At 38.9% G+C, this 24410-nt stretch overlaps 1 protein-coding gene across 7 annotated transcripts in view; it reads left to right on the forward strand.

Annotated features, from left to right (window-relative positions):
- Positions 1 to 24410, forward strand: part of OTUD7A (OTU deubiquitinase 7A) — a 105726-nt gene that overhangs the window by 55665 nt on the left and 25651 nt on the right. For 3 of the 7 annotated variants that reach the window (XM_015872691.2, XM_015872692.2, XM_032446782.1), the window contains exons 4-7: positions 649 to 785; positions 9222 to 9376; positions 19326 to 19508; positions 21706 to 21924. In XM_015872691.2, the coding sequence (XP_015728177.1) occupies positions 9226 to 9376; positions 19326 to 19508; positions 21706 to 21924 (553 nt within the window). In that variant the 5' untranslated portion in view covers positions 649 to 785; positions 9222 to 9225. Of the gene's footprint in view, positions 1 to 648; positions 786 to 4945; positions 5107 to 5951; positions 6052 to 9221; positions 9377 to 19325; positions 19509 to 21705; positions 21925 to 24410 lie in introns of those variants that run through there. The other 4 variants (XM_015872689.2, XM_015872690.2, XM_015872693.2 and 1 more) reach the window with 3 other exon arrangements.

Raw genomic sequence — 24410 nt, forward strand, 5'->3', positions numbered from 1 at the left:
TGTGTATATGAGACCTTCCAAGATTGATTTTTTTGCACATGATCTTAATCTCAGAAGTTTAATTCTGCCTTTCTTTTTAAGACATTGCAAGAGGGGGAGTTTTTTGTACCACTGTCTGTCACTGAGGCTGTGGGATGAACCACTCAGAAGAATCAGTGTTTTTATGGGGAGCATAGAAAAATCACCATTATATGCATTACCTCCTTATAAGTAAGGATGTGGAATTCAAAACAGACAATTGGGAAAGAGCAGCTGTGTTATTTACCTCAAGGTCTGAAAATGCATGAGACTCCATTTTAAACAACTGTACTGAGCTGTTAGTGTTGCCTGTGTGCTGGGCATATGGTTGAGCATCAGAACCCTTTTCTAATGTCTGTGTAGGAGAGAGAGAATAAGAAATGGCTGCATAGTTTTATCAGTATCCTATATAAGCTTACAAACATTTCATATTACAGTTGCCCAAGTAATCTTTTTAATGCAAATCACTGCATTTACCAGTTTATCTGCAATGGTAGTAGTGCATCTATTTAGCTGTTGGTATCAAAGGCAAAGCTGTCTTTTGACAGTGATTGATGTAATTCAAATAGTGCAGAATAAGAGCAATGATTAATCTTGTCCTTTTTTTTTTTTTTTTTTTTTTCTTCCCAGATTTCTCAGGGGACACAATTTTGCTTATTCATACCTTTTACTGTGGCAAAAATGGAGTATTTTCCTTACCAAAAACCAGCAGCATAACGCCTATCAGACACTTGCCTCAAGGAAATCTTATCAAAAGTCTGTTCACAGTAAGTAAAATGAGAAACTTACTTGAAGGTAGCTTTAAACTGCTTTGTATCTATTTATGGCTCAAGAACAAGCAGCCTTAACTAGAGAACTAATCTTGGCAGTCTGGCTTTCAGCAGCAGCTGTTTGCTCTTAAGTGAGAGTATTGGAGGAAATAACTTGTTGTAAAGCAGTTTGAGGTTGAGCTGCTTCCTGACCACTGCATACCATTGCATCATACCTGTGTATTCTTTTTCCTCGCTCCCTACCCCCATTTAAGTATTTACTGCAGTGCTTAGCAAACTGGATGCATGAATAGCACAACCTAAAATATTATTATCTGTGTTGTAAATGTATCTGTAAATGTAAATGTATTATCTGTGTTGTAAAGATGTAGCCTCACGTTGCTATGACAGTTTTAGTATTCCCAATGTAGAAACAGGAGTCTAAATAACTCAAAATATAAGAAACAGCTAGAGATGCTGCTGCTTTTCACTGTGCTGGGTTTTGAGCTGCATGCATTTTGTTTTGCCTGTATGCCTGAGTGTTAACTTATAATGCAATTCTAAGTTAAAAACCAAACAAGCCCTACGTTTTGTATCCAATTATAATGATTCCGTATCATACTTTTCTACTTACTGAAGTAAATTGTGTGCATGTAGAATAATTGTGAACCATTTAGTATATGGATGTTAGAGGAAACTGTAAGGTTAGAGCTTTTGCTGGAGTATCTTCTTTGTCTGAAGGCTGAAATTTGGAGCAATGTGTTCTGTACTTGAAAATAGTATTTTCTTGCAGAAGTAGAATGAAAAATGTGTGTGTGGGGGAAGAAGGGGGCAGGGGAACATGAAGAAAAAAACTCAAAATGAGAAGAAAATTTAGTTTATTCTAATTGCTTGTAGTTTGTAGAGGTATGTTGTAGTGGAAGAGACGTGTTTCTTAATGAAATTGTGCATTTAATAAGAGGTCTCAGATTGTATTTCCAGTACAGTATAAGATACTGCCTATGTATTTGTCATTCTCCCATGTAAAAGAATAATCAATACCTGGATTTGATTTAAGATGAAGCTTTGTTTTAGGGAAATTCCATTTTATCAGTGTCATTGCATTTATCTTTCTGCTGCCTTCTGCCAGAAGATAATTAGCACACTGTGAGAACTTGTGTGAATAAAATAAGGGAGATGCTGTAACTGTCTTATGTTCAGGCCCTCATCTGTTGTCCTGTCCAAATGCACAGACATTATAGCAGTAAAACTGTTTTATGCTGTTGATGGGGATGGATTTGGAAAGCTTTTCTCTCCTGCTTGTTGGCTTGTTTCTGTTGTGGACCCCTCTTTCCATTAACTTCTCATTTATCTCTGTGATCATTCCTGTAATGCCGTAGTGTTATGAAATTCTTCTCAAGCTCTATGAAAAACAGTTGTAAAAGTGTTCCTGCAGCACAGTGAGGTGGGAACATTGCCTGAGCAGTGAATTTATCTCCCTGCTTTCATCTGGCACAGGGTAGCTGCTGTACTTGTGCAGTGCCAGGAAAGCACCTCTGAGAGCCCTCACTGCAGTGACTGTAGTTGTTTCAGAAAATTTGAAGGGGATTCAGGTATTTTAAGGTATTGAGAGTCTTTAGCTTTCTGTGATGTTTCTGCAGCAGGCGTGTGCTCTAGCTTTTAATCACAGCCTTATCTTTACAGTCTTCTACATTCTTTTATCTTAGCCTGCAACGTGAGGTTCTAATCTCTGGTTCTCCAGTAAGTCTCCTCTGAAGGTAATTTAGCAGAGTCCTTTGCCAATACTTCTAGCTTCAAGGAATTGCAGTAAATAAGCAAGTAATAAATGTTTTAAATAACATTTCTGAAATGGAACGGCCTTTCTCTTGACTAGTTCCCGCAGGGGTTTATTGTACTGATTGAGGACTTCTTCAGCACATCTTCCCTCATTCTGTTTTTCACTTCTGTATCTAATCTGTCAGGCCAGGACTCATCTACACAAGATGCCAAGGAGAATTGATGGAAGTCAACTAAATGTGGGAATTTAAAGAGGACGGCTTAGGTCCAACCAAGTCTCTTTGTACATTCTTCCATTTGTTATTAAAGTGGCCTCCAGTGGATTTAGTTTAATTCGCTTCAAAGGCAAGATGAGATGAGCCAAATTAACACCACATTTTTACTCCCAGATGAAAGTGTTTGCAAAGGAATTTAATAGACTTGGACAAACCTAGCTAAATTAATTTGGGCTGATTTTCCTGAGTTCCACTGTGTGGACAGAATCTTAGTAGCAATGTCTGGCGGGAGCGTCTTTGTCTTCCTTCTTCACCTTTTGTTCCCGTAACTCTGTTTTATTCTTGAGAAGGAAGGTGGTCTGTAGCCAAATGTTGTCTTGTCTTACTGCTTGTTCAACTTTCTGTAAGTAATTTATAATTATCCCACTTCAGTTGTGAGTGTAGTGCATGTTACTTCCCGTTAGGTAGGGTAGTTATTGTCATTTTGGCTACTTCAGCTATTACCTTTTAATTTGATACCGTAACTACAGGTATTATCAGGATCTCATCCATTCAGTACAAAAGGATTTTTTTTAATCAGTCTTTGAAGAAATGGATGATTCATGTTTCTTATTAGTTTTTGACCATATGTCACCTCTATAATGTCATTGTGCCTTGCATTGTAAGACAGTGATATGCCATTCTGGTAGCAGAACTCAGTAAGATGCAGCTAATCTGGATGAAGGTGTTTGTATGACATGAAATATCATATGATTATGATAAGAATACGTGAATAATAATACAAATAATGTGCTTCATAATAAATAATTTTTGAATACACACATGTGGGTTATTTAAGCTCTGTACAAGTGCATGTATACAGTGAAACAGGTATCGTTTTTTCTCCTGCTGGCTACTGGGGAGGAGCTGAGTTGAATGGGCTGAATGTAAGATCATATTGATAGTAAAAATAATTACTTGATAAGCTCTCTTTCAATTGTCCTTGAAAATTCTATAGTATAAGGACATAGATATCTACTCAGAATATGATCATAAAGTGACCTGTGAGAGCTGTTCATAGAGGCGCAGTGTTTCATTTAAGCAGCTTTATGCATTGTGTGGAAGAGCTGCTTAATGTTTAGTATGCCAAATGTGAGTTTCTGGTGGGTGGTGTCAGCATTGTGCAAGTTTGGCCATTGCTGGAGAGGTTGTGTGGAAACTTAGGGCCTGTGTTGAGTGGAAACACTGAAATCTCTGCAGGGAGAGCTGGGAAGTCCTGAGTAATGGACAGCTGTGGAATATACATTTTCTAGATGATTTTGTTTATTGCTTAATGTGAGAGCTTTTGTTACTGAACAGAGTTAGCCTGTATTTCAGTATGCATTGAGGCTGTGTCGTTCTAGCTGGAGGCACTTGGTACAGGAAAAACTGTCTTGATGACTTTTAAATTTTCTGATCTGAAAAAGGCTGCTGCAGAATTTCTGTCTGATTGTTTCTCTTTTTTTATCATCTTGTGCTGTTGTGACATATTAAGGTGAACTTAAAGCATATGTGAGATTACAAGAATAAAATACCCCACGTTTCCATGATCTTTTGGCATTTCAAGTGAGATTCAAATACCCGAATACAGACTTGGTAAGCATGATAGGTAGGGATGGGTGATTTGGGCACCGTACTCATAGATGTGAATTGTCATTATGGTAGTTTTGTATTGTCTGGGTTGCCCACACAGGACTAGAAAATATAATGCAGTATTTGGAGCAGCAGATGTAATCCAGACAGTACTGGATGATGCCTAGAGTAGCACTGTATCTCCATATGTCTGAATTGATTTCTGTGTGCTTTATTATACTGCTGTTATGTTTTTCCTTCTTTAGTCGTCCTGCACTTTGGCTTTTGTCTGAACTTCATGTTTATTTTCCTCCTTTCAATTACTGGGTGATTATGAAGTTAAAAAATGAGAGCTCCTAATCTGTACACCTCCCTTCATGCAACTACAGATGCTACAGATGCATCCAGCTCACTGCCTCAGTGTGCTCACATCCACTGGTTGGGCTCCATAAATGTTCAGCATCAGTGAATATCAGTGGGTGCTGTTTTTTAAACAAGAATTCATTTCCACTCCTTTGGTTTATCTTCTCCTCCATGTTGGGTGTCATTCTGTCAGACTGCCTTCAGCTGCCATCCGTCCCATGGCAACAGAATGTAACAGAATATTGGTAGGAAGGTTCAACCTTTACTGCTACGCCACCAATATCCACCTCTGACATTGTGGACCAATGTAATGGAACAGGAGACGTTTTTTTTCAGCGGGTATAATACAGCAGAGTGTGTTGGATCTGCTCTAGGTGCATGTGATATGTATGAGGGTAGGTTATGTTAATGCTTTGAGTAGGCACCAGAAGCAGAGGTGGTGGTGGTTATCTTGATGTAAGGAGAGCTTGCATTCTTCTGGTGAGAGCAGTGATGCTGGTAGTCAGATGGGTTCTGAGCTCCCTGTTGGCAGTGAATTACTGACTGCCTTCTTCCTTACAATTTATCTTCTTTTCTTCCTTTGCAGTCTTTTCCCAGGTCCATCTGGATATGTTTTTACAGCTAATAGCAATTTTCTGGCAAAGAGTATGATTTTCTAAAGGCTGTTTTGTGGGGGTTTTTTTGTTGTTGTTGTTTTTCTTAAAATACCTCTCTAAATCTGAGAGAGGTAAGAAAATGGTTCTTTCTGAGGTTAAAAAAGAAAAAGAAATGAACAATAAAGAAACTCCCATCTGGGCTAGTTCAAAATTATTAAGGGGTGATCTGTATTTTCAGATTGTGAGCGTGCATTATTCGGGCTTTGTACAGGGTTTTATTCACACTGAGTGGTGGCTGAAGGAATAGCTAGACCACCTGCCATCTGTGATAATTATGACTAGAAATAGTCTGCTGAACGAAATAAAGAAGTGTAATAGTTTATACAGTTAGTTCTAACAACAAAATACTGCTGTAGTAAGAGACGCGGTATTTTGCTTTTAGAGACTTTTTTCAGTAGAACTGTTAATTTTTATGGGTTTAGTAGTGCTGCCTCTGGTTTGTAATACTCCAGAGACTTGAGCTTGAGCCAAGTGAGGCTTGGACGCTGTATGAGAAAGGAGTTTCTGCAGCAGGCCGCTACTGAGTTGCATGCATAGCAGGGGTTTTGGTTGTCTCTTACAACTTTGGATGTGCTTAATTCAGCACAGGTAACATTTGGAATTTTCCAGCTTCAGTCAGCACATCTCTGCATGCCTGATTTCATCTTTAAGTGGTCTGTAATGATGAAGCAGTGGTAACTTCAGGTAATCAGTGATGGGTTTGTTCTTAGTTGCCTTTCAATTTTAACGTTGATGAACATGTGGGTGTGTCAACCTTTCCATTTTTTATGCAGTTCTGTCTGAATAAACACTACTAATTCAGTCTGTGTTGTAAATGCAGGTCTGATGAGTACCAGGAAAAACTAAATAGCGTAGATGAGTTTGTGCAGGTGTTCTAAGCACTGCTGGAGGACTCGGGTCTTAGAGACATGTATAGCATAGGACACAAGCACATAAGCTGCATTCAACTGAAGCGTTCCTCTCACTGTCATGGATTTGAGAGATCTGGTTTGATGTTGTCTTGGCACTCAGCATAAATCATTTGTTTTCTAGCTGCAAAGCTACTATTTGTTTTATAATAGAATCTGGATACCATTTCAATTTATATTGTTGTTTCTCAGGAAAGCAGCAAGTGCCATCTCTGGCTTTTATATGTTTTCATCAGCTGTCGTATGCGGGGGTAACCAGTTTTCTGCATGTAGCTAGAAGAACCTTCTGTGTTACCAGAAGGAACTTTCACAGAAAGGATCTTCATTACTTAACCATTGCTGGAATGGATTAAAAATAACACTCCCTACTGTTGATGTGGTTACTGAGTGGGTTCTGATTGTCATATAATCATGAGGCAGTTCTGAGGTGTTTGCTGATGGCATAAATGCAGAGGTCAGTCCTGTCTTCAGATGTTAAAAGGATGTCCATTCAATCTAAAGTGAAGAACACTGAAATAATGCTGATACTGAGACAGCTCCTGAACTGCCTTCTTCAGACTGAGAGGCACTTAAGTTTTCAAAATGTATGAGCAGTCTAGCACACAGACATAATGACTGCACTTGATTGCCCAGCTGGTGTGTTTTAAATCACTAGTCATAGGCTCAATACTACTGAGTCACTGAATATTAGAATCTGAAATTTGTGAATGTTTTGTATCATTCACCAGCAGCAAGTTCTTCTAGCTTGGTCCATATGTTTCCTTCCTGCCAGTTAAGATTTGTCTCATACTTCTAGTCCCTGAAGAAATCTCTTGGATCTGGTTTGTTATGGTCTTTTTGTGTGGATGTCAGGTTCTGTTTAATGTTGTTTCAGGTGGTTTTTTTTCCCCATTTGGTTTGTGGAAAGGGTTTCTCCACCAGGAAGTCAGCTACAGAGATACTGGAGGCTGGAAAGATGCCCGGTTTAGCTGCAGTGTGTTTTGTGCTCTGTTGAATTGTTTGCCTGGAGGTCACCTGGCTGAGGTTTATTAATTGGGACTTCATTTATCTGTGGATGACTGTCCTGTTGTATGACTGTGATGTAGTTTATACTGTGCACTTTTATACTCTGCTTTCCACATCAGCTTTTTGTATTAAAAAGGAATATGCTACATATTCTGAGACCAGAAGACTAGTCTGTCCTTACACAGTCCCTTGGTGGTTGTCAGTCCACTGTTGCTGAGGTGCTGATATATGGCCTTGGTGTGTTTCGTACGAACTTCTGTGACATGGACTGCACATGCTGAATGTCATGTAGATCTCTGGAGGACTGGTTGCTCTTCAGGTTGCTGTAAAGCACCTCCACCACTGCTAATTACCTCAGATACTGGGTACCATTCTCAACTTTGGTCCATTTGCCTTGGTAGTTTGCAAGGTCTTCTTTCAGAGGATGCTTTGCCTTCATACTCAACAGGGGCTGCATGTAGAATATGTGGATTGTTGCCCCTTTTCTACTCCTTTTGTTGACTCTCTAGCCCTTAGGGTTGGATCTGAGCTGCTAATGACTTTGTCCTTCCCAATGAGGCCTCAATACCCCTGTGTCAGAGAAGACAGGTGGTAATTCCCTCTGCCTGGGTGGCACCTGTTGTCTTTCTGCATCACATGAGCATTCTGGTTACACAGTTATATCTGAAAAACCAAAGGGCTGTTTCTACAAGACAAGAGACATTGGTCCTAGAGGCCATTCTTCATTTCCTCATGAAGTGAGGGAAAGGAGAGGAGGAGGAGTAGGAGGGGAAAGATATAATTGTTAATTGTCTTAATGAGATCATTTCTGGAATACTGGGAGATGGCAGCAATACGAGGGTCAAATACCAAATTAGACTTTAGGCCGTTGCTTGATTATTCTCCCATGGAAAGAAAACAGTAATTCTTTCTGCTGTTGCTGTTTGCTGTTGTTAACAAGCCCTGAGTTTGCTAATCCTGTCCAGCAGCTAAGAACCCACCAGCTGCTCAGTCACTGTCCCCTCAGCCCTGCAGAGAGATAGGGGAGAAAACTGGAAGAGCAAAAAGGAGGAAAAAGTCATGGATCAAGACAGAGGCAGTTTAATTAAAATGAAGGATGGAGGAGGTGGGGGGGAAAAGCAAGTGATGCAAAGGCAATCACTCACCACCTCCCACAAGCAGATTGATGCCCAGCCAGTCTCCAAGCAACAGCTACTTTAGAAGGGCTCTCCTCCAGTTTTATTAGTGTGCATGACATTTACATGGTATGGAGCACCCCTTTGGTGTGCTGGGGTCAGCTGTCATACTTCTGTTTCCTCCCAGCTTCTGGTTTGATGAGGTAGAGATGGCCTTGATGCTGTGTAAGCACTTCTCAGCAATGGCTAGAACATAGATGTGTTATCGACACTGTGTTAGTCACAAATCTAGGAAGTCAGTTAATGAAGTCCATCTAATTCTGACAGTGTAATGGGGAAACAATAAGTTATGGAAGAGGTAGTGAGAAAGCAAATAAAAGAACAAATACTAAACTGTCTTACACGTGTTAGTGTTAGTAAAACAAAAGAGCTGGAGGCTAGTTAAGCATTTCAGTGTTTGCTAAATCAATGTATGAGCATTTCTATCCATACAGACAAATGATTGGGTCTTCGTGTTTTGTATGAACAGCGCATACATTTAGTTTGACTATCTAAGCGGTGGAGTTACTAAGAAGCTGCAGATAAGAAAACTAAATAAAAATATGAAATGTTAAAAAATAAAAATGATAAAAAAAGAAAACTAGGAAGAAAGCGTGAGTGACCAAAAACTTCTAGCTAAGGCAGAGATGAATGATAAATACTGTTAAATATTATAACTTGAATGTTCTAGCATTGCTGTTAGCACTTTTTGATGAAGAGAGGAAAACTAACATTTACATCATTTTGGAGTATGTTCCATAACTTTGTTTCTTTTTCTCCTTGGCAGATGGATGCCTTCTAGCCAATCGGCGAGTCCTTCTGCTGCCTCATGTCTGGCAGCATCTCTGAATGATCGCATGACTCTTGATATGGATGCAGTCCTGTCAGACTTTGTTCGGTCCACGGGGGCAGAACCAGGTCTGGCCAGAGACTTACTAGAAGGTAAGCCTTCAGGACACAACTATTTCTTATGTCTGCTGCTTTGTTAAAGCAAGAGCCAGTAATAAAAAGAAAGCTGTAGCCTCTGTTGACAGACATTTCTTAGTATTTTGGTTAGTAAGCCAGCTCTTGTCGTCAGTTGACCATAGATTTCATCAAAGTAAATGTTTTTGGTAAAAGCCTTAAAAAGTTCTTAGTGTGTTAGATTGCTTGCTTTAACTTACTGACAATCATATGCCCCGCCCAGGGAATGGGGGCACAGGGCTTTAGCATAATTTTGTCATTTTTAGCTGTCTGAAAGCAGTTTTAAATGTTTTGATTCAGTGGCCAAATCACTGAAGTGAGCCTGAGATGGTTGTACTGTAGACAGAGAAGCCAGAGATGTTTTGGGGTCCAAATTAATAATTTGGTGCTTAATTTCAACTTGATGGTATGGGAGTCAAAAGGCTGCAATGTTTAAAACATCTGAGAGGCTGTATGAGAAGAATAACTGGATCTTTTTAGTAATTTTATTTTAGCCTTAAGCTTAGAGGCTTAAAAGTGGAAGAGTATCTTTGATTTTGAAAGCATCTTGTAGTGATCATTTTTGTTTACTTCTTCTGATCTGGACGTGGAAAGATAAGTGGGGATGGAAAATTAGAAATGATTTAGTAGTTATCTATGTAAATTGCCATCTGGTTCTGTGGACTTTTTCAGTTGACATTTTTGGTTGTTGTTCTTTTTTTGTAAACAATATTCTTTGAGAAATTTTGCACCAATTACTAAACAACCACAGCAGGTTTGGGGTGTATGTTAGAGTATGCATCTACTTTTTGCAAACACAGTCTTACTTTACAGTGTTTGCAATGGAACTTCTATATTTTGCCATGTTTTCTTTTCACCCCAGGTTTTTCAGTAATAAGAAGTGATGTACTATTAATTCAGAGGTGTACACAATGTTGCATGTAAACAAAAACAAAACACACAAAACAGTTTATCTCACTATGAATATCTTTATTCTCTTGCTGTATTTAACAGAGTCTTCACTTCTGTCTGACCACTTTGATCAGCCTGTTATTCTAACCCGGAGTTAATTGTGGTCTCTTATTTTTCTGGTTGCTTGATTGTGTGGTTTGTTTTGAAATTTGAAAAGGTTTCCTCTATATCAGAGATAGTTCTAAATTGCTGCTTACCTTATTTTCCTTGCATTGTTCTGCAAAATTTACACCATACGTATTAACAGAAATTGGCAATAAGCAATTTAATTTTTCTGAACGGACTAATAGACACGTGCAATTAGTACCAATTACTGCCTCCTATACAGGAATTTATCAAGGTAGAAGCATTACTGCTAGTCCTGGTCAAGATTGTGCTCATAGGAAAACTTCAGCACATGCAGTTAATGAATGTATTTTGTGTAACAGCTGTTAACACTGGCTGTGCCTCATTCTGTGGGTCAGTAATTCACTCAGTGGTTTCTCATTAGTTTAAAAAGGACATAGAAGAGACTGCCACACTTACGTCACTGTAATTATCTTTTCTAGCAGTCACAGTATGCAGGTTTTGCAGTATTTTACTGACATTCCTGCTGACGCGCTGCCTGTGATGTGGCAAGCATTTAAATGCCTTTCATGCACATCTCATTGCTGTGAAGACAGATATAATGAGTCAGGTATTTCCCCCAGATAAAATGCAGCTAATGTCACAGCCTTGTTTAGCTAGTTTTATAGAATACTGTTAGGTTTGCATCTGATCTGGGCTCTAGAGGACTTCCACGTAACATCCAGACAATACTGCAGACTTTCCTTCCTGAATTTGGAAATGTCCTCTGTTCTCAGTGCTCTGCACTCTGTTAGCAGCTCTGAAAGTGTTGAAATAACTTTTTAAAGATAGAAATATTCAGAAGGGCAACTTCCCACTCCGTGGTGTGCAAGGCTATAGCCAAAGTCTAGCACCTGGTCTTGGAATGATGATGTTTGTATAATAATAATTTCAATTAAAAATATCAAAACAGGCTTACGTATTTCTGAGAAGTTTAATGATTCAATTTTAATTTGTATTCCTAAAATATGTCATGGAGAGCTTTGTGTCTCTTAGGGTGGCTTGTCTAGACTCATTTCCATGCAATCTCAAATTATAGTCAGTTTAGTTTTGCTATGGCCTCCCACAGTATTCCCCTGGAGAAGCTGGCAGCCCGTGACTTGGACAGTTACACTAGTGTTACATACAGAACAAAGTTTGCCTTTTGTCAGTCACATTATTTATACTGTTGTATCTTTGGCTGTGCTTGCTTCAGTATACCACAAGGAGCTTGTGGTCAATGTATGCTTGCTCTGACATTCTGAGATAACCAATTCTAATGTTTTTGGGTAGTTGCTTACCTGACAAGGGGCTCACATTTCACAGACTGAAAAGCATTGGTTCAATTGTTTGAGGAGTTTGCTGTGCACATCTGAAAATAGATGTAAATGCAGACTTTAAAAGCTGCATCAAAGTCAAAAATAGGCTTAGGTTTTCCTAGTTATATGTAAGAAATTAAAATCAATTTCATGGTATTACAGTGTCTTTTAAGTGCATTTATAAAAGTCCCACAGCTGTCTAATCAGCTATTCATTGGTGGTTAAAATTGCAATCATAATTGCTTAGTTGATATTTTCCCAGTGAATAATGTTTCACTTCTACTTGGTTAGTCTGAAAGGCCAGTTTTAGGCCGCTTGCTGTTTTATATTCCTGTGATAATACTGTGGAAACTCAGAAATGTACAGACTTGAAGAATAGTCAGGGGAGGATGTGAAGGTGGAAGGGGCTTAACACTTAACAACACATGCAGGTGCACTTTAATGTGTCATCTGTCTTGCTTTTTAGGTTTTCTTGCGTTTCTTGAATGTTGTAAAGATCCTTTGTTCCACTGCAATTTATTCAATACTTTGGTATATTTATAAGCAGCGTAGTTTTCCTTCTAATGAAAGCTTTTAAAACCTGAGATTGCAGTCTAGACGGTCATAGAGCCGTGTGTCAGGAGTAACTCACTGATGTATTTATTGATTTATTTTCATTTGAATGTGTATTAGAATTGAAAAAAATATGATTTTCCAGCATGGCGCTGGGAAAATGTCTGCTTTCAGTGCATGGGTAGCATACACCTTTATGTCACACACCCATGGAGTTTTGATTAATCCTTTTTTGTCTTCAGAGATGAGGGACTTCTTCATTCCCAAGGGCAGTCTAAGAAAGGAAACCAGTTTTATTGACAGTATGCTAAACTGGCTGCTTCCATTCTTGACGTTTGTGCACTACCTGAGAGAACTTGAGCACAGAATTATTATTAGTTCTACACTGTCTTCAAACAGAGGATTTGATAGCACAAAATAATTGTTTTATGTCAACTGGGAATAAATTTATATCTGGGAAGTCTGAATAACCTCCTTGCCCAGCTTTTTCTTTTTCCTCTTGCATTTAAATATCCTGATAACCTCATGCCCTTTCCTAGGGTGAGGATCCAAGGTAGCTGAGATCATGAGAATAAAACCTGTCGTGGGATACCTATACTACTAAGCCAAACCTTCTTTCTGCTCAGGAGGATTTCATCTCCCCTTCTCTATAGAAGTATCAATTTTTTTCTGCTCACATTGTGCCATCGTGCCTGAGCAATGAGAGAGCTGTTTCTGGGCAGAATTCTGCAGATGATCCAATTCCACATCAGAATCTATGTTCCATCAGGAACTGTAATACTCCTTGTCCAATCTAATAGTTGCTGGCAGTGTCTATTGCATAGAACAATTCCTGCTTGTTTTGAATTGTTTTGTTCCTTTTAGTACCTTACCATATGTTTTTGTTTTTTTTTAAATTGAAGGGCTTTTTCTTCCTCAGCACTTCTTGCATTCATTGTCTGAATGCTGCTGTGAACCAGCTAGGCTATTTTTATCATTCTTTTCAATTAAAAGAACAGCTTTTTACTTACAGTACTGAAATTCATAGTTGCTTTTATGGGTGAATTATTAAAATGGGAAACACATTTCTATCAGTTCGGTTATGACTGCAAGACTTTGCAGCGCCCCTCCTTATTGATCGAGATTCCAAAGAGGCTTCTTGGTTGATAGCACTTCACACCTTCTCCAGTCTTGCAGAGGCTTTGAAGTAAACACCCGATAGCAATTAACTTCTGAGAGCCTGAACGTCTACAAATAAGTGTCTTCAGAATTGTGGCATCTCCATAACAACATAAATCCTGATGCTTAATACTTAAGAGGCAAGCAAAGAATATGTTCCTGTGGAAGTAAGGGACACCAAAAACTTATTTCCTGTCTGTACCAGAAAGTAAATAAAACTGCAGGTTGAGGATAATATGAGCACCACATCTGTCTGCAAATTAAAGAGTAGGTAGAGTGACTGTGACAGTTGCTTGGCTTTCTGAGCAGCGTTTGACTCTGGAGATGTGGAAACTGGATCTGACACCATACGTGATGATTCAAGAATCAGTTGTGCTTGAAGCAGATCAATTTGTGTCAAGAATATCTTATAAAGACCTGAGTTCTTTACTCTGTATGGTTACAAAGACCTTGGATGTAAGTGCATATGTAGAACAAAAACAAACAAACAAAAATATATTCAATATATTCAAACAAACAAAAATATATATAACTTACCTGAAAGCACAAGCTTTTCCAGTACGGTAGATTTCATGCAAACAGCCTTTCACAGAATTCCTTGGGACAGAGGCTTTCTTTTGGACTGATGGTATCCAAAATCACAGAGTGAATATCTACATCTTTTTCTAAGTTTAAAAGCACTTAATAAAATAGCATTCAAATCTCTCCATGCATCGTAGGCACCAAGACCTTATTGCCAGTTCTTTTGCCAGTTCTTTTCTATTATGTCTTCTCTCGAAATATATTCTTTCTAATCTTAAAATGATGCTTGCTGGTATTATTACCCTGTCTTTCATGGGGATATTAATAATTACAAAAACTGGATGGCTGAAGGACAAGCAAATACCTTTTAAATTTGACCCAGTTTGGAAGGACAATTCGTTCTGCATTACTATAAAAGAGTTTTTTCATTAAATTGAATCATAAAACTAATTGTATTTTCATTATAATAACCTTATTTTTGAAAATTAGAAAACCAGGAATGCATTATATTCTATTGAATCCACTTGCATGTAATGTTGTAGCAAAACTCCACATCCGTGAGTTATGTGTTTCCACTCAGTCTGTCTTACTTGGAAGATGTGTTGCTGCTTCATGCAGGTCAGTACCACTGCTTCAGGTGTCTGGTTTTGGTATAAACTTTACTTTCCTCTGTAGTGTTTTTCAGTGGTTAGTGCTTAATTGCTGAAAATACATACTGAGCTTTAGATCTCATTCCAAAATACGCTCTTCATACACTTTTACAGCAGTAAAATTGATTCTACTTAAACAGTAGTAGAAGCTTTGTTTTGGAATAATTGTGTTCAGTATTGATCTATTGATATAACCAGGAGTGCACACTTGCCTTTATGAAAGCAAGAGTAACAAAACATTTCTATGGCTATCTGGTCTAAAACTCTAATGATGTCCTTCTGTACTCACAGTCTTTCTGTATAGATGTGGGTTAACGTAGAGGTTGCTACGAGATCAGGTAACACATAGGTTAGTTTTCAGACAGCAGGAGGTAAGCAGGCAGTGATCACTTGATTAGTAGGGAGGGTAAGGGATCAGGCATAGGATGAGATACACTGAAATGCCAGTGCTATAGACGAACATCAGGTGAAGGAGATTCGTGAAATTCAGTGTATATAATAAGAATGGAAATAAGAAAGAAATCAGATGGCAGCAATAATAGTATATTGTACTGAGAAATGGTGTGTACTTTTATAAGTGGTTTCATTCATTTATATGAATATGTTCAGCATTTATTTGTATAAACGAAAGTATCTTTGTTTTTTCTGCTAGACTGTTTATCTGCGTTGTTTTTAACCATTATACAGAGATAACTGATATCTGTTTCCAGCCTCGTGCGGAACTTAATTGAAGTGTGTGTAGTTCAACATTAATAAAAGTCAGGAGATTGGCCAAGTCGTGAAATATGTGTGTTCGAGGAGGCTGACCCGTGGAAGTTAAGAGAGGCAGAAGAAAGATGTTTCCTTCTGAGAACAGTGTTTATCAGCAGAAAAAAAAAGAAATCACAACAACAACAAAAAACAAAGCAAAACCAACACCACGTAATTGGTGGAGAAATCTACAGTGTTGTCATATGATTGCACAAAGCCATCTCTCCCAAAATAGCCTCTTATTCTTTCCCTCAGACTGTTCCTTTTATAGTTCTCTTGTGGAAGACTTGGCAAAGGGAGGAAGAAACTGAGCAGCTATCAATGTCTTCTTCCACAGAGATCAAAATTGTCATTTCCAGCTGTCTGTTCATCTTGAGTGACTTTGCAATCAAGCAGAAAATAGGAAAGCATGAACTAAGTGTCTTTGCTATGTTATTATTTGAGCGCTTGAACAAAAATTAAACTTATTTTAAAACCTGTGGTATAATATTAGCCTGGTTTGCACCTAAGTTTTTCAGAAAGAGTGAAGCTGATCTAGAATTCCTCTACTTATCATGTGCCTGTTATAATCCACATTAATTCATATCATGCCAAATGGGAAGAGTTGATTTCATTTAGAGTGAACTTGTGCATTGCTTTATTAGCAGAACAGACTTCCTCTTAAATGATTATCAACTTGAGGGAAGTTATTTTTTTAATTAATCTATTAATTAATTGTTCACTGGTCTAGTTGCACAAAGTGAGGGTCATCCTACGTTGGTAAGAACTAAGAATCAGTTAATTGTCTGGAAAGTCAGAGGCTGTTTTCTGTTTCTTCAGATGTCTTTCTATATTGGTCATCTTTTACCTCCTAGTTTTAATAAATAGAGGAAAGCGTCCATGGAAAGAAAACTAACTGAAGAGGTAAAAGGGTTTTTGCAGTTGAAGGGAGTGTTCCTTGGTTTTTACTCATCTTACTTGTTTTACGCAGCTTATAACTCTGCATCGTACCTGCAGTCCAAATTCTAAACATTTGGAGAGAGTCCTGTGTTAAAAAAGGCCTATGAAATAGTGAGGGTGAAAGGCCAGAACGTGCTGAGTTCAGAGTAGTTCTTGTCACTTCACCAGCACATACAACTAGACACACACATTGTGTTAAAAACTTGAGGTTAGTTGCTGAAACATGTATATGAGGGTTCCTATGTAGATTTCATCAAGGTACTGGAATGACTGAACAATGTTGTTTGTTAATAATCTTTACTTCTGATGCTAAGTAAGACTGATGATCTCATATAATTATTGGCAAATAAGAGCCTGTCAGCCAGCAGCATTGCACAAAACACCCAGGCATACAGGTGTTCCAGAAGTCCTGTCTGTGACAAAATGCACCAGCCACACTCAGCTTTTAATTGCCATTGTGTCGAGGGGAATGTTTTCCACTTCCCAAATTTATAGGATGTCAAGAACATGCAAATTAACATCAAATCTGGACAGGACTAATTGAGGTTGATAGGAAAAGGAAGAGTTTTAAGGAATTTCCTCTGTTTTAGAGAGCTCAGTTCAGTTCACAACCTTCAGGCCTTGCTGCATTCACTTGTGAAATGGGACACCTATGTAACTATGTAACTACAGGAACAGATATAACCCTCTTTTGATATTTGGCTTTAAATTGGTTGGTTTTGGGCATGTCTTTGTTCATAAGGAGCACCTGATGGTAGGACTTCCTCATTTTTCTTCTCAGCTTTGCAGCCAACATTTTCAGCTAAGAACTCTTTTCTTCCTTCTTGAGAGGAAGACAATAGTGTAAAGATTAATGCTCTTTCACTTTTTGCTGTGCAGAACTGCTTGGAATCTAAGCTGAAAGATGGCACAGAGCATAGATGGAGCAAGAGTTTTCGACTTTGTCTTTAGAAATAAGTTATGCACTGTGCCAAATACCGGATTTGTGTCTGGTGCTTCATGAACTTCTGTGACTGTACATCCTTGCAGGTAGATTTCATCCCCATAGGGAAAGGGCTGCCTGAGCTGAGCATTCCTGCTGAAAGCTCTTTTGCTGTTTAACCACTTTGTTACCGAGCCACTGTACAGTCTCGTGTGAAATGCAGGGTGAGTGTAATGGGCTAAAAGAGGAGATGATGTCCCTTCCACCTAACAGCTGCTACTTCATATGGTGGCACAGCTGCTATTCTAAGAACACCTTTGTGTACAACAGTATGGAATATCTGAGTCACAAGGTAGTGACTGCACACTAGTTATTGAAAGAGTGAAAATGATTGGGATGACATAGGATTGAAAACATAGGATTTGTCTGCCAGCAAGACTTCTGTTCTGCAGACAGGGAGACTTGGTTTACTTGGTTGGCTTTTCAATTATTATAATTATTTGTCAGCTTCATATATTTTCAGTAGGGGTTTTGTTCTTTAGAAGCCTTGCATTAGTTTTAGTAATGCTTGATTGTGATTTATTTTCCTTGAATTGTGAAATGTACGTGCAATGATAATAAAGTAGATAAGAAATGCTGGCAAAAGCCTTTAGATTTATGTTGTTATACTGCTTCTTCACCAGTCTTTGTTTTCAGAAAGTCTTTGTATTTGCACACTATTTTCATTAAGAACAAAAAAATGATGTTGAAAGTAAAGTATCTGGGCAAATACTGTCTTTGATTAGGATGGTTAAAAATTCTGACAGATGTTTTCATTTGAGCTTTACTGTCGTTTTGTCAAAATACTCATTTTCATATCTCACATTTGTCATTTTGAAAAATTATGCCCTCTTTTCCTCTTAGCTTAGTTCCCTGTTTGGCATCGTTGTCCTCTCTAACTTCTCCCTTCCCTTTTGCATCCTTTTCCCCCCCCCCATGTTTTTGGTCCTGTTCAACTTCAAGCTGCATTTCTTGTCCTTTGTAAAATGTGCTTTGCTGAAGTGCTGTACGTGTGTATTGCTGCACGCTGACCTTTGCTGTGGTCCTTACAACATAGAGCTCTCCTAGTTGTCAACCACAGGTTGCATCCTTTCTGGCACATTGCTTATCACTAAAGCAGGAATTGCTGGTGACCTTTCAAATGTTCTTTTTAACATATTGGAGTAGGTGGATATGTGAAGCTTGTGAGTGTGGCTTTGTAATTGCATGCTTGCTATTCCTGCTGATTAATGATGAATGTCCCCTAATTGTATGATGTCTGTTGTTAAGAATTGAAAGAAAATGAAGTTGTTAACTGCTGCAATGCTGCTAATCTACACTGTTTTTTAGCAAAAACAAAGACACAAAAAAGCCACTAAGGCCTAAATAAACAGCACGTTGTTCAGGTCCTGCTGCAGGAGCATTATTAGCCTGAAAAGTATAGAATCTAGTAAGAGTACAGCCAGTGTGGGCTGCCTAAGGGGTGCCTGGGTTTTGTTGTTAAGGAGTGTGAGACATGATCTGACAAAGCATGTGCTGTGCTCAATTACGAGCAAGGGAGGATTACTCACATTGAGGTCTCTTCCACTCAGAGGTCTCTTCTCTTTTTGGCCAGAGAGGAACAATGTCAGGTGATGGGACCCAGCTGAGGGACGGTGTGTCTTACTGTGGTTGGTGTTCTGGAGAGCAGTGTAAGGACATTTCACCCTCTGAAAGAGAATGCTGAAGCATTGCAGTAAATTCAAGCAAATTTGCAGCAGTGGGTGGATACAGAAGGCCATGTGTTCTATACGTACAAATAATGGAAAACAAAACAAGAACACATGCAAGAGGGAAAACAGTTGTATTGCTGTCTGTTTGCTGTGTACTTTCAAGGTGCTTATCAACTGCATTTTTGTTCAGGAAGGAACATTTGTAAATGTTTTATCCAAAAGCTGATGCTCTAAGTGAGAACAATTTCTCTGTTTAAGTTTGTTCTCAATGCACAGGGAGATAGTTTTCAGGTTCCCAGTCTGCTCTCAGACCATCCTGAGGTGATGTCTTTTATTGTTGTTGTTTGGCAGGCAAAAACTGGGACTTGACAGCAGCTTTAAGTGATTATGAGCAGCTCCGTCAGGTGCACACCGCCAACCTGCCACAGGTGTTCAACGAGGGCAAGTACTGCAGGCAGCCCGAGCCCGAGCAGCCCCCTCAGGTGACAAAGGCCGAGCGGCCCTGCCTGCAGCGGCAGGATGACATCGCTCAAGGTAAGAGCTCTTCTTCTCTGGGGTTTCTGTGGAGTGGCATTCTAGCTGGTCTACTTGTGAGTTTTGCGTGTCCACAAGGAGGTTGAAGTCACTGGCCGCCAGCCTGCAATCCACGTCACTGTGATGGGCTTTGCAGAGCTGCTATGCATTGTGTTTTTCAGCTGTCAAAAGCTTTGCCACAGCTCTACAAGTCGTTGGTTTTTTCTTAATGACAAAAACAGTGGTTTTTTTAATAAATAATATTTCTTGGCATTCTTTTTTATAGTATTTGATTAGGGTGTATGAAATCTGTGAATACATTTCAGCTTTTAATTTTTGATCCCTTATGGCTCTACTGAAGAAAGAACATCCCTTCTCAAGTCCCACCAAATAGAAATGGAAACCTTCAGAACTAAAATGAGTCAGCTACCTCAGGCAGCTGATTTCCAGTACAGCATCATGAGCATTAGGATGTGTGCATTTCTGTTTCAGGTTTTCACTCCCTTGCTCAGATTGTTGGAATTCATTTCTTTTTCATATTAATTTATCAAGGAACCGTAGTTTGCATTAAAGTAAATCTTCAGCTCTGACAGCTTCTCATTGAGGAAGGCAACAGCAATAGCATGTTGATTTCAGCAGAGTTTTCTATGCAATCATTAGAACAGAAAGCCTTCCATTTTCCTGCCAGCTCATCCCTTCTGTCTGACAGGAAACGTCATTAGTGCTCACAGGTATCAGTGAACCTCTGCTTTAAATGGATAACTTCCACCAGTAGAAAAGGAACTGCAGTGCTTCTTATGACTTCAGAAAGTGTGAAATGCAGATAAAAGGAGGAAGAGTAGCGCATTTTAGTTGATAAAACTGTTGCTTTCATCCTTATTAGGATCCAACTCACTGTAAAGATCCATATTGCTATACTACTGAGTTTACACTGAAATGTCCATCTGATGGGTTTATGTCTGTAGTGCGTTCTGCGGTCCAAGTCTGGCTTTAACTGAGTTATGCTGAGTGCGTAACTGAAATCCTTCCTGACCTCTTTGTGATCATAGAGCTGTTGCTGACTAAAGCTCTGAAACTGGAGTAGGCAGTTTCAGTTATGTCAGACAAAACAAGGGGAGTATTACAGTTGGTCTTTGTTTAAAAAATGAAATGCTTTCAGAGATAAGCTATTTCAATTCCCTTTAAAATTGTTATCTGTATCATTTTATCAGCGTTAATAGATCTAACCCCTTTGGTATCACTGAAGTCCTGGTATGCACAGTTTTTCTCAGTTTTTGTAACTTTCCTATATTCTTTGTTTAACAATCCATCGGTTTGAGCTGAACAATTTATGGTTTTTAACGCTTGCAGAGTATTAATGATGAATTTTTCTCTTACCTGTTTGCTGAGGACATGTGCAGAAAAGTAAAAAGACATGGTAGTAATTTGTTCTGTTCTAACATTCTAATGCATACTTCGCTTTATCAGTTATTACCTTTATCAGGTAATGTACTGTAAAGGAAAAAAGGCTTCTTTTACCCCATCCCCATCCCTTTACATTTACCCCATCCATCCATCCATCCCATCCCATAAAATGGACGGTAAAGGAAAAAAGGCTTCTTTTATGGCATTTGTCAGCAGAGAAGTGGAATCACGAAAGGTTAGCTCTATCAGTTTAGATAAGCAGTACATCCTTTTGTACCAGACTTGGTGATGTTATTGTTTGTTTTGAACTGTGGTTTGATCCTTGGGTCAGGATTTTAAAAAATGCTCTTGCCTAAAAACTGAGTTTGTCTGACTTTCATCGCAGTGGTGTTAAATTTGTGTCCAGATGGATTGCTCTGAGATTAAAACACTGTGGCATTCGACATGGAGCGACTGCAGAATACTCTGTCTTTTGATTCACAAGTCAACTTAATTTAAGAATTCAAAGCGGAAACTGATATTTTTTAAGTCCGCCAGACATTGTTTCTTGTAATGCATCTTCAGAAACATAAGAATAACTTTGGAGCTTTTTGAAAATAAAATGCTTGTCTTTCATGCCATTTCTTTACTGTTAATCTGTTTTCAGAGGAGAGTGCAGTTCACCTATAACAGGAAATCCATAATGAGAACTAAACAATAATTTAGTATAAAGAAGCAGAATACATTCTGAAGTGAAAGACATTCACCAGGCTGTCGATGTTAAATGGTTTTCATTGTAGTCTTACAATCTGTAATCGCTTTGGTTTCTCTACAGAAAAGCGGCTTTCCAGAGGCATTTCTCATGCCAGCTCAGCCATAGTCTCTCTTGCTCGATCACATGTAGCAAACGAATGCAACAATGAACAATTTCCTTTGGAGATGCCCATCTACACATTCCAGCTACCAGACCTTAGTGTGTACAGTGAAGATTTCAGAAGCTTCATTGAACGTGACTTAATTGAGCAGGCTACGATGGTTGCTTTGGAGCAAGCAGGTGGGTGTGGACTTCAGATGGCATTGGCTGGGTTATCTGAGATTTTGCTGTTTTTAATTTTAGGAATTTGGGTGTCCAGCATGAGAGAAAAAAAAAAAAAAGCCATGCTTTGTGGAATGATGCATGGCTCATCCTCTCTTAAAACCTTATATACTGTCAAATTTGTCTAATAATTTAAAGAAAATGAAGCAGGAAGGAATGGAAGACTGATGGAGGAGTCACATTGGTGCTTCTAGTGCTTGTGAGGAAATGGCATTGAAGTTAACAATTGCAACCTAACAAAGGAAACCTCTTCAAGTTCTGTTGTGGCTTGAGAATATTTTTAAAACAAACAATTTACATATTGGTTATTGCTTTTGTAATAAGAAACTGAGGATCATGATGTAATGGTTCATTACTAACATGAAAAAGGTTAATTTTGATATTCATGTTCATTAGTACTTCAAAGTTCAAGTTTTAATTTTGATAGATATGGAGAAACATATTTGAAATTGTTATCTTTACCTGGTGAAATATAAAGTTTATTAATGAACCATGAAATGTACCCATCAGTATGGGCTCTGTTTACTGAGATGTTGACTTAGTTTTGAAGGTTGTGTGTCTAAATAAGCCTAAGCCTGGTAGAGTGAAACTTGCGGAGAGACCACAGAGTGGATGTACATGGTGTACTTCAGGGAGTGGAGGATATAGGGATGGATGTATTGATCCAAAAAATAAATCTCATATGGAAGGGTGGTAGGACTGGGATACCAACATGGGTGTAGTTTGCATGCTAGGAAATAGGAGAATGGGGTGTACAAATACAGAACAAAACGAGACAGAAAACTTAGGGCTGGGTTTCTGGTCTAGAGCCAGCAGTCGGTGCTGATTTGCCTCAAAAATGTAGATTTTAAAACACAGCTGTCCAGGATTTGTTTCATAAGCAGCTCAGACATTTAATGCAGAAGAGATGAGTAAGGAAGTAGAGAGCAGCAGTCCTGTCTGTCATTCATGTGTCCAAAATCACTGCAAATGGCAAAAAGCAGATACATTTACAGGATTATACCATGGAAACCTGCTTAGAATTTCCTGCTTCTGGGTATTCCTCTCAGACCTCTCTGACAATTAGAATTGATCATTTATTCATTTTTTTCATGTTACTTGAATCAAGGCAATACCTTGACTCACACTAGGAAAGCTGACCTATTTTTTAATAAAGTGTTATGGAAGTGGAAACAACCAGTAACTGATTTGCTCCTGACACTTCTCTTAGTGAAGGCTGCTGGTCCCCCCATTACTACTTGCTTTGTGAAGCTTCTCCCCTGGAGCTCCTGGTTTCTGAAGAGGAACCTCAAAACAAAAAAACAAAACACACCTGTGTTTTCATGTAAAGCATTGTCATATAAAGTGACCTGTTTTCTATAGAACACACAAATGTTCTGTCTCCTTGTACTACGTGCCATTGTGCACATGTTGTCAGAAATGAGAAGCCTGAATTAATAGGTGTCACTTTGCATCGCACGTTGTTTTGTGTCTGACCAACAGAGGGCCCAGTTTGACTACTCTTTGGTCAGTGACGTCAAAACATTGGTGGATAAGATGCATTCCCAGCAAACGACTGGGATCTTATTTTAACAAGAGAAAAAGGGTTGTTGTTTCAGTAGCTGAAGTTGGAGATACTGTTAAGGGAAGAGTGTGTGTTTGAGTTCTGGTTTAAGGGCATGAATTTCAATAGGAGGAGGGGGGAAAAAAAAAAGAGCTGATTAAACAAGAGAAGGAGCAGCAGATTACTACTCAGAAAAACTTAGATGGGGAGTGCAAAAATGCTAAAAACAGCCTGGAGCACATTTAGCTTGAGATGCCCAAATGAGATGGAGGTCTTTAAAAGGTTTTAAATTTTCTTTCTACATGCTTAGGCACTTGTTAACACTATCTATATGTGAAAGGATTTTCAGGTTGCTTCCTGCCTGTACAGAAACTCCTGTTTCACTCAGTAATGCTGTCAGATGATAAGCAGAAGACCCAGGTTATTGCAGCATTCCTTGCTCTCTCTCTGCTGCCACTGCAGTGTATCTGTTAGTATTTGTGTGATTGCCTTCTGAATTTCTCTTATACATTTAGAGCTCATCATGCACTCATAAAAGCATTTGAGGCTTTCGTGCATCTCGTAACCCCAGCTGCTCAGTATTGCCTGGAATGAGGTCAGTGTGCAGGGTATGTGCACACTGAGTGCTCTTGCAGCAATCAATGTAGTTCTGCAAGGGAGGATGGCTCAGGTGGTGGTAATCTTAAACGAGATCTGGGTGAAAGGAATTACATAATTCTAAGCACTGTACTGCAGCAAGTTGATTTCTATTACCACACTTCTGTTGTTAAGGTGTAGTCTGACAAAGATGCTGCTTGGCTGCAGGGGAGGTACCAGCAGTGCCCAAACTGCTGTGCTGATGGGTTCGCAAACACACCACGTGGGCAGCAGAATGGCTACAGGAAGTGCTCTAACACAGTGG

This window comes from Coturnix japonica, chromosome 10 (genome assembly GCF_001577835.2).
Source record: "Coturnix japonica isolate 7356 chromosome 10, Coturnix japonica 2.1, whole genome shotgun sequence".
Lineage (NCBI taxonomy): Eukaryota > Metazoa > Chordata > Aves > Galliformes > Phasianidae > Coturnix > Coturnix japonica.